Source organism: Psammomys obesus, unplaced genomic scaffold (assembly GCF_907164565.1).
Source record: "Psammomys obesus unplaced genomic scaffold, mPsaObe1.curated_primary_1811, whole genome shotgun sequence".
In the NCBI taxonomy this organism is placed as follows: Eukaryota; Metazoa; Chordata; class Mammalia; order Rodentia; family Muridae; genus Psammomys; species Psammomys obesus.
Genome location: NW_026589646.1, coordinates 43,280 through 54,408, shown reverse-complemented (window position 1 = coordinate 54,408; position 11,129 = coordinate 43,280). Strand labels below are relative to the sequence as shown.

Below are 11,129 nucleotides of genomic sequence, written 5' to 3'. Positions count from 1 at the left end.
CTTCTTCTTCTTCTTCTTCTTCTTCTTCTTCTTCTTCTTCTTCTTCTTTTTGTAACAAAACTTTTTAAATTTCAACTCGTACTTTTAACTTGAGTGTCACATGTAATGCCAATCGGGATTTCATCCAGATTTTTTTTTCCACTTAATTGAAAATATTTTTTTCTCAATGGCTGGCTCTTTAACCTCCCCAACCCCTGAAGGAAGAGGAGCCTTGCAAGGCCACAGAGGAGGACCTTGCAGCCAGTCCGAAGATACCTGATAAGCTAGGGTCAGATGGAAGGGGAGGAGGTCCTCCCCTGTCAGTGGACTTGGAAAGAGACAGGGAGGAGATGAGGGCAGGAGGGTGGGATTGGGAGGGAAACAGGGAGGGGGCTATGGATGGGGTACAAAGTAAATAATAAGGCAGTGTACATTAAGCCCATAGCCAACACTGATTTAAATGAAGAGGAACTCAAAGCAACTTCACTAAAATTAGGAACAACACAAAGCTGACCACTTTCTCCATCCCTATTAAATACAGTACATGAGGCCTTAGCTAGAACAATAAATCAACTGGGAAAGACCAAGGGAATAAAATTAGAACTTAAAGTATCTTTATTTGAAGATGGTAGGATAGTATATTTAAATGGCCTAAATAATTCCACTGGGAAACTCCTATAGCTGACAAATGCTTCCAGTAAAGTAGTTCAATACAAAATTAATTCACAAAAATCAGTAGTCCTCCTATACATATATGACAAATGCACTGAAAAAGAAATCAAGAAAACAATATCATTTACAATAGCCTCAAATAATATAAAATATTTTGGAATAACTCTAACCCAGTGAATGAAATACTTGTAAGATAACAATACTGAAGAAAGAAATTGTGCCATTAAACAACAACCAAACAACATATTGAGTCCAACTTTAGTATTGAAATGTGTTTTCTCAAATGGCAAAAATTATGCTTTTAGAAGCAAAGCCACTGAATGCCTTATTTTTGCCTATAATTCTACACCTTTTTTTTCTGATGGAGGGTAAATTTTTTTCTTTTTATTATTATTATTATTAATTACACTTTATTCATTTTGTATCCCTCCCATAGCTCCCTCTCTTCCTCATGTTTCTCCTTATTTACAGCATCACCGTGGTGGGGAATATTGGCATGACTGTCATAATCAAGATTAACTCCAAACTGCACACCCCCGTGTACTTCTTCCTCAGCCACCTCTCCTTTGTAGATTTCTGCTCTTCCTCCATCATGCTCCCAAGATGCTGGTAAATTTAGTTATAGTAGACAGAACCATATCATGTGTAGGATGCTTAGTGCAATTCTTTTTTTTCTGTACTTTTGTGGTAACTGAATCTCTTTTATTAGGAGTGATGGCTTATGACAGGTTTGTGGCCATCTGCAACCCTCTACTCTACACAGTAGCCATGTCCCAGAGGCTCTGTGCCATGCTGGTGTTGGCATCCTATGCGTGGGGGTTAGTATGCTCCTTAATACTGACCTGTTCTGCTTTGAATTTATCCTTTCGTGCTTTCAACATCATCAACCACTTTTTCTGTGAGTTTTCCTCTCTTCTTTCACTTTCATGCTCTGACACTTCTGTCAGTCAATTGTTGCTTTTCATTTTTGCTACTTTTAATGAGGTCAGCACACTCCTTATCATTATCTTGTCTTATGTGCTCATTGTTGTTACCATTCTGAAGATGCATTCAGCCAGTGGCCGCCGCAAAGCCTTCTCCACTTGTGCTTCCCATCTGACAGCCATAACCATCTTCCATGGGACCATACTATTTCTATACTGTGTACCCAACTCCAAGAACTCCAGGCAAACTGTCAAAGTGGCCCCTGTGTTTTACACAGTGGTGATCCCCATGCTGAATCCCCTAATCTACAGTCTGAGAAACAAGGATGTCAAGGACACAGTTAGAAAAATAATAGATACTAAAGTCTTTTCTTCTTAAGGATATTATGTCAGTGGTGTTTGCTGAGTGCGTAAAGTGTATCTATAAAGGTTGATTTAATGGATTCTATTAAAATTAATACAGTTCATATTGCAAAATGGAGTTGAAATTGAGTTTGATTCTAATAGAAAAAGCTTATATTTATCTTTTATTTTGTGAAAAATTCAAGTACTCTCTTACCTTTTATTGTCATAGGTTGAAGTATGTTACTTAATAGCATACCTGGTTAAGAATATTTCATTTCTTGATTGTTACCTCACTTAGTATGTGAAGAAAATTAATAAATATTACAGATCTCAAAAAAAATGAGAATGATGTTTAATTCACTCACTCTGAAGTAATAGTAAAAGTTTAAGGTGATATATATGATTTATTCGATATACATGTGTGTGAACCAATATATCATATCTTAAATCTGTACATAATTATGGATAAAAATGAAAAATAATTATTAAAAATACTAATTAATTTATTTCATATGTGATGCTGAAACATTACGCTTTAAAATATTTGTTAATTCTTCATTGAAAATTTTTCTAGACGTTATCAGTTTATTTTTGTCATATACAACCCAAGGCCCACCTCTAACTCCTCCTAGAATACCCCAAAACATCACCCTCACAACTTTATTCTTCCTCCTCTTTTTTAAAAGACCATTGAGCTAAAATAGTACCCTTATATGTCATGGATGAGTGGCATCCAACCAGAGCTTGAACAATGTGAACAATGTACCAGGAATCATATTCTTGAAGAAAAATTTCTCTTTCCCAAGAGACATTAACCTCTAGTAGTTTGCTAAATTGGAGACTTCATGAGCCCCTACCAAATCCATGTTTTAGTGTTAATTACTTTGATCTTGTGTGGGTCTCAGGCCAATAGCTACAGCTGCTGTGTGTCATATTTGGAATGACTCACACAACTCTGCTTGTATAAGAAAGGAATTACTGAAAAGAACAACTACTGCATTGGGATAAGTTGTAGAGCAGTTTCTTCTGATTTGAAATATCCCTTCTAAAATGGAGGTGGAGGCTCAGGAAACTCAAATAGTAAACAAAATGTACCTGTGAAAACAGAGACTTGGAAAATTCTGTAAGAACCCTTGAAGCTTTTTAGAGAAAAGGAAACAGTTATTTGGACGCAAGACTCTGAAAAGCCATAGCATAGTCTTGAACCTGTAGAGTGAGCTACTAGCTGGTTATGCAGAGAGTGCTGGGTTGCAGCTTTCATGAGTCTTCACTTGCACTGGCTTGGGCTTTTCAGCTACTTCCTGTTCCTGTAATTCTTCACCGAACTCTTTGTAATTACTCAATAAGTAAAATTATATTGATACTACTAGTTTGACTTTGGAGCACTAGATGCCTTAGTGGATAATAGGTTTCCTTCCTGGGCTGAGTAACTTGGGTATGTGTTGTGTCCCCAGAGAAAAGTTTGTATTACAACAGAGAGACCATTTGTAAACTAAGCTTAGAACAAAAAGTTTAAATTCACTATGTATAGTAAACTTCAAAATCTCAGCAACTGAACTAAACCAAAGCAAAACAAAACAAAGTGCCTTCATAAGCCACCCCCCAAAAAAATAGAGATACAAGATGGTGGTGACCAGCAACATATTTGTATTTGCTCAACCATGTTCATAGCAGCTTTATTTGTAATAGCCAGAACCTGGAAACAACCCAGATGTCTCTCAACAGAAGAATGGATACAGAAATTGTGGTACATTTACATAACAGAATACTACTCAGCAATTAAAAACAAGGAAATCATGAAATTTTCAGGCAAACAGATGGGACTAGAAAATATCTTCCTGAGTGAGATATCCCAGAAACAAAAATACAAATATGGTATATACTCACTTATACGTGGATACTAGACCTATAGTATAGGATAAACATACACCTAAAGAAGCTAACCAAGAAGGAAGACCCTAGGTAAGATGATCAACCCTCACTCAGAAAGACAAAAAGGATGGATATTGGAAGAAGGGGAAAACAGGAAACAGGACTGGAGCCTACCACAGAGGGACTCTGAAAGACTCTACCCAGCAGTGTATCAAAAAAGGTGCTAAGACTTTTAATCAAACTTTGGGCAGAGTGCAGGGAATCCTATGTAAGAAGGGAGAGAGAGTGGGACCTGGAGAGGTCAGGAGCTCCACAAGAGAGCAACAGAACCAAAATATCTGGTCACAGGGGTCTTTTCTGAGACTGATACTCCAACCAAGGACCATTCATGGATATAACCTAGAACCCCTGCTCAGATGTAGCCCATGGCAGCTCGGTATCCAAGTGAGTTCCCTAATAATGGGAACAGGGACTGTCTCTGACATGAACTCAGTAGTATGCTCTTTGAGCATCCCCTCCCCCCTCTGAGTGGAGAGCAGCCTTGCCAGGCAACAGAGAAGGACAATGCAGCCATACAGTAAATGGACATAGGTCCTCTACAAAGATGTATCAGATGGGCAGTTTAGGTTTCATGTGGGTCCTCTAGTAAGGGAAGTGGGGACCACATTGGACATGGATTCACTTGCCAGTTTTTTGATCACTTCCCCCTGGAGCTACTGTCTTGCAAGGCCACAGGGGTAGAGGACATGCTCAGTCTTGGTGCAGTTGGATGAGCTGGACTGGATGGGAAAGGGAGCTCCTCTTTTCTGAGAAAAAGGAGATGGGAGATGAAGAATTAGGGAAGGTGGGACTGGGAGGAGAGAAGGGATTGGGCTACAACAAGAATATAAAAGAAATACAAAAATTAAAAATTAAAAAAATAAGGTTAATGAGAATTTTTTCCAAAAAAAGTTGCATTATATTATCCAGAAACTAAAAGAGAGTACATGTCAATCAGCGTTGTCTGCGTGATAACTCAATGATCACTGAAATACTATTTAGATTGTCAAAAGCATGATCCAAATGCACATCAATAGATTTACAAAGAATGTGTGTAACAGAGGAGAGAACTCAACATCCATAACAAGCAAAGTGTGCAATTCATGAGACATAAATTGAACCGGAGAGCACCTTATAAACTACAGTTAGCCACAATCAGAAAGACAGATGCTCTGCCATCTTGCTCACAGATTTTCTATAAGTCGCTGGTCTTTGTTACAGGATTTGAGAGTAAAATGATCATTGCCTGTGTGTCAGATTAAAGCTATTCACTGCATATGTGGTGGTGTTGTTTATGTCAAAATATAAACATAATTCTCCAAGGAGGTCAGAAGTAAACACAGACTGTGTATTAAAGTTGAAAGCTCTGACAGGGGAGCTAGAGTGTGAGCTCAATCCCTACCCTCCTGTGGAAAGAGACTTGCTGCCAGTTTAGAATTTATAACTACATACTTTGCGTGTCTCCAAAATGACATGCTTCAAACAGCAAGAAGGGACCGCACTGTGTGCCTATGTTGGTGGAAGCGGCAACTTTTTAAAGAACATGTTCTACAGTGAGTTAGAGTCAACAGATAACAAAGAAATACCACAGGCCATAAAATATTTCAGAGTATAAGATATAATTTCTAACTGAGATTCTTGTTACTGGTAAAGCCCTTGTGAGATTTCCTGTGATATAACATAGCAACTAAAAAGAATACAAGGATCACATCTACAGTCAGAAAGTGAGGGCGATCTCATTAATGCACACGGAAAATATGCATATTCTAGCAGACAGAAGAGTGACTTCCATGAATCATGAATCATGGCTGCACAGGCATCTGCAGAGTGGAGTTACAGACTCAAGACCGTGGAAACACTCAGAGAGCAGGACTCCAAATGAGTACAGGAGTCTGAGGAGAACCGGAGGACTTACTTTATCTATTTATCTGCTCTCCATCTTAAGCAGAAACTTTGTTCTATAAAATAAAGATGGAAATTCTTTTAACAAAAAAAGTAAAAAAAAAAATCCAAATGATACATTGTAAAAGATAAAATTGTTAAAAACACAACCCATTCCAAAAACACTTTCGTAATATGCACTTTACCAGTGCATATATAAGGAAAATCTGTTCATCATTTATTTAAAGTGTGTATCAAATATAAATTTTAATAATCACCATGAATACACAATAATTTGATCAAATAATAGCTTTACTAAGTTTTTATAACATCGTATTTTAGATTACATACTTGTGCATTTTTCCATTTTTGAAGACAGAAATGTGTTTGCTCCCTCACAATGATCATCACTTAAAATTATACAGATTCATACTGGGTACTAGAAAGGACACTTGAAGGAGAGAGTTTGACGAAGAGTTGCAAAGAATGGCATGTTTATCACCTGTGGGAACTAGTGCATGATGACTGTTCTTTTTTTTCTTCGTAATATTTTGTAAAACATTTCAGATCATAATATCGAGTATACACAAAGAACTAAAGAAGCTGAAAAGCAGCAAACCAAGTAATCCAATTAAAAAATGGGGAACAGAGCTAAACAGAGAATTCTCGACAGAGGAATATCGAATGGCAGAGAAACACTTAAAGAAATGCTCATCCTCATTAGCCATCAGGGAAATGCAAATCAAAACGATCCTGAGATATCACCTTACACCCATCAGAATGGCCAAGATGAAAAACTCAAGGGACAACACATGCTGGAGAGGTTTTGGAGAAAGGGGAACCCTCCTCCATTGCTGGTGGGAATGTAAACTGGTACAACCACTCTGGAAATCTATCTGGCGCTTTCTAAGACAATTAGGAATAGTGCTTCATCAAGATTCAGCTATACCACTGCTAGGTATATACCCAAAGTTTGCTCAAGTACACAAAAGGGATATTTGCTAAACCATGTTTATAGCAGCTTTATTTGTAATAGCCAGAACTTGGAAACAACCCAGATGTCCATCAACAGAGGAATGGGTACAGAAATTGTGGTATTTTACACAATGGAATACTATTCAGCAATCAAAAAGGAGGAAATCATGAAATTTGCAGGCAAATGGTGGGATCTAGAAAAGATCATTCTGAGTGAAATATCCCAGAAGGAGAAAGACAAACACGGTATATACTCACTTATATAGAACTATAAGATATGATAAACATAATGAAATCTGTACACCTAAAAAAGATAATCAAGAGAGCAGACATGGGTAAGATGATCAATCCTCGTTTAGAAAGAAAGATGGGATGTGCATTGAACGTATGACAGGAGTCTACTGAGCACATCTGAAAGACTCTAACTAGCAGTGTTTTCAAAGCAAAGACTCATGACCAAACCTTTGGCAGAGTACAGGGAATCCTAAGAAAGAAGGGGAGTTAGTCTGATGGAGAAAGGATAGGAGCTCCACAAGGACCAAATATATCTGGGCACAGGGTCTTTTCTGAGACTGACATTCAACCAAGGACCATGTATGGATATAACCTAGAACCTCTGCTCAGATGGAGCCTGTGGTAACTCAGTAACCAATTGGTTTCCCATAGTGAGGGGAACAAGGACTATTTCTAACAGGAACTCAATGACTGCCTCTTTGGCCTCCCCACCCCCCAAGGGAGGAGCAGTCCTGTTAGGCCACAGAGGAGAGCTTTGCAGCCAGTCCTGAAGATACCTGAAAAAACAGGATCAGATGAATGGGAAGGAGGTCCCCCCTATCAGTGGACTTGGAAAGGGGAACGGTGGAGATGAGGGAGGGAGGGACTGGGAGGGAATGAGGGATGGGGACACGGCTGGGATACAGAGTTAATAAAATGTAACTGATAAGAAAAAAATAAAATAAAAAAAACATTTCAGATCACAAACAACTTTTCATTTAAGATAAATTAGAATTATTTGTACAAAAACTCAGATTTACATAAAAATTCAGTTAAAAATCATTCAGGGTGTTATAATATTTTGTCATCATCTAACTAGACAAGTATAATGTAATACAGGCTAGGTAGACATAATTGAAAGTACAGTCAATCATTAAGAAAACTTCAAAAGTCTATCATTAATTATATTTACTTAAAACACATTATGATGTAAATTGAATTAATTAATAAGAAAGAGTATATTAGGACAATGAAATCATCTAACACAAGTTTCCATTTAGGTCGCCCTTATGTGTTACAAAATACATGCACCTAACAGAGAAAAAAAAAAAAAACCCTGAAAGTCATAACAACTTTGCTCAGTAAAATAGCTTTTAGATTTTGAAGCCAGTATTTCATTCTTACCTCATGATGTCATTTATGGCTTGTATCTTATGAATAAAACTTCTTTTGGCCTGAAATGGATCTCTAATAATCTAGGCCTCAGGTTTGAGCAAGACTTCATGTGTGTGACTTCTGAAATTCTTAGAAGACAAAATTCTCACAGCAACTTCCTGATCTTCTGCCTCTTACAGTCTTTCTTCCCCTCCTCTTCAATCTCAGGCTTAGGACTGCTTTGTTGATGCATCCATTGGGACTGAGCTTTACAACTCTGCATTATACATTTTTAAGTTGCTTGTGGTTTTTATAACGGCCTCTCTCTGATGCCAAAAGAAGGTTTTCTTGGGGTATGAGGGCTGGAGGTAGGGGAATTGCATAATCTCAAAAGTATATTAATAATTAGAAAAAATCACCTTCAGCTCTGGTTTTTTGTTGTTGTTACCAATTTTGAAAGAAAAAAAAATAATTTTAACTTAAATATTCTTCTGAAATTTATCTTTTCCCTCAATATTCTTGAGGGTATTTACAATGGACAGGTAATTCACCCATTTTTATTTTTCTGACTGTATCATTCACATCTTTGTTCCTCAGACTGTAAATCAGAGGGTTGAGCATGGGGATCACCAGTGTATAAAGGAGGCCACATTAAGTGTGAGCTGGGAGTTCTTTGAGTTGGGCACAAAGTACAGAAATAGAACAGTGCCATAAAAGATGGTGATGGTAGTCAGGTGTGAGGCACATGTGGAGAAAGCCTTGTGGTGCTCTCTGGCTGATTGCATCTTGATTATGGTAACAAAGATGAACACATAAGACAGAAGGATAATGAGCAGAGTGCTAACAGCACTCACAGTGGAAAGTGAGAAGAGAAGTATTTGGCTAACAAGAGTGTCAGAGCGAGAGAAGGCTAGAAGTGAAGAGAACTCACAGGAGAAATGATCAATTGTGTTGAATCCAACAAAAGATAACTGGACAACAGAACACGTCATTGTCAAGGAGCATGTGAGTCCCCATGCATATGATCCCACCACTAGACTGTTGCAGAGTTGCTGGGACACAGCTACTGTATAGCACAGTGGGTTGCAGATATCCACGAACCTGCCATAGGCCATAACCACTAATAAAGTGGACTCAGATAGCAAAGAAAGAGTACTGTACTATACACGCTAAAAACGAGATGGTTCTGTCTTTTACAACAAGGTTCATTAGCATCTTGGGAACAATGACAGAGGAAGAGCAGAAATCCACAAAGGAGAGGTGGCTGAGGAAGAAACTGCACACATGGGAGTGTGCAGTTTGGGATTAATTCTGATCATGAGGATCATTCCAATATTCCCTATCACACCAAGAAACGGTGTAGACCGTGAGAAACACCAAGAAGAGAGGGACTTTCAGTTTCGGGTATTCTGAGAAACCCAAGAACATGGCCCTGCTGTTATTTCCGTATGTCAGTAACATGGCTTCTCTTCTCTGAAATGTGGATTTTATTCTAAAAAGTGATAAAACAGAGAATGAGACTGGGAACTTGTTTATTGCCTGTATAGTCTCATAATGTTACGGTTCTTGGATTAAAAAGCAAATTACTCTTTGAATATCTCGGTTTCAGTATGACAAGAAAAACTACAGGTCACACATTTTAGAAATCTCAAACCATTTTTACAGCTTCTTATACACAATATAATTACTGAGTTTAAATGTTTGCTAGACTGTAAGCTTTAATATCTATCGTATAATCTTCAAGGATACAGTCAGAAAAATAATACATGGGTGAATTACCTGTCCATTGTAAATACCCTCAAGAATATTGAGGAAAAAATAGATTTCAGAAGAATATTTAAGTTAAAATTTATAACATATATTCATACATTTATAATTTCATCTATATCAATTTATCTACATATTTGTATATCTGTCTATCTATGAATATGAAAAAAATGTTTATCTAAGCATTGGAAAACTACATTATAAAACTGAGCATTTTTTCATTATCTTTTCCATATTTTCTAATGAATAAAAAATGTAGAATAGAAATAAGAATGTTATACTTTATGGAGCAGGAGAGACAAATCAGTCTGAAGAGTACTTTCCTAGGAGCTTGGGGGCGAGTGAGGTTTATTCTAATAACACAGGTTAAAATAGCTGGACATGATAACATGAGCTTTTATCCACTACACTGGGGAGATGAACCTAGGTGGGCCCATGTGGCTTGCTAGCTAGCCATTGCAGCCGTTTGACCTTTCAAACCAAGGTGGATGGAACATTTCTAAAGTTATATTGTTGCTGCACATCTGTAACACATTGTTGTTACACATCTGAATGGCACACACATGCACACACACATGAGTGAGAGAGGCAGAGATAGAGCGAGATAGACACAGAAAGAGACTAAGAGACAAAGACAAAAAGATGGGAAGGTTGAAACACAGACACTCAGACACATACATAAAGACACATGCACAGGCAAGAACAGAATTTGTATTTTTTTTTAGCAGTTCTTTATTTTTTTATTTTTTATTAAATACACTTTATTCATTTTTAGTATAAGAAACATTAAACATTCCAGTGATGTTGAAATACAGATAAATTTATATATCTATATCTAGTGTCCTGATACTTAGAGTCAAAGCTTTACATCAGTTTCTTAAGCATCATATTCCTATTTTCCTTTCTTATCAAGATATTGGCATAACTGTTTTTAAATGGTGCTGCCATCAGTTATGAAACAAAGGAGAGACTTTAAACCATCAGTCATAATGAGAATAGTTAAGCCCAGCAGAGATATATAGGAATCCAGTATCAAGATAAAACATTGAGATATAATATGAGGAAATCTCTCAACTTAGGGGTATATTGTAATAAAATATGAAAATATTACATCTTACTCAACGACACCATATATCAAAATGTGTTAACATCTTCATCCCAACTTATTTTCCTGAATAAAACCAATATCTACCTTTTTTTGCAGCTGTGAAGCAAAATTTTTGTGGATCAGTGTTGAATCTCTGTGAATGGGAGTAATATGCACAGTCTTGTATTTATGGCTTCAGTCATAAACCCAGAAATAAACCC

At 37.2% G+C, this 11,129-nt stretch overlaps 1 protein-coding gene and 1 pseudogene across 1 annotated transcript in view; one reads left to right on the top strand and one right to left on the bottom strand.

Annotated features, from left to right (window-relative positions):
- Nucleotides 1-1,953, top strand: part of LOC129675149 (olfactory receptor 5D18-like) — a 6,191-nt gene extending 4,238 nt beyond the window's left edge. The window contains 2 exon segments of the mRNA XM_055605167.1: nucleotides 1,088-1,244; nucleotides 1,247-1,953. Of these exon segments, the coding sequence (XP_055461142.1) occupies nucleotides 1,088-1,244; nucleotides 1,247-1,953 (864 nt within the window).
- Nucleotides 1,954-8,564: 6,611 nt separating this feature from the next.
- On the bottom strand, nucleotides 8,565-9,515 carry LOC129675148 (olfactory receptor 5D18-like; annotated as a pseudogene).
- Nucleotides 9,516-11,129: the final 1,614 nt, after the last annotated feature.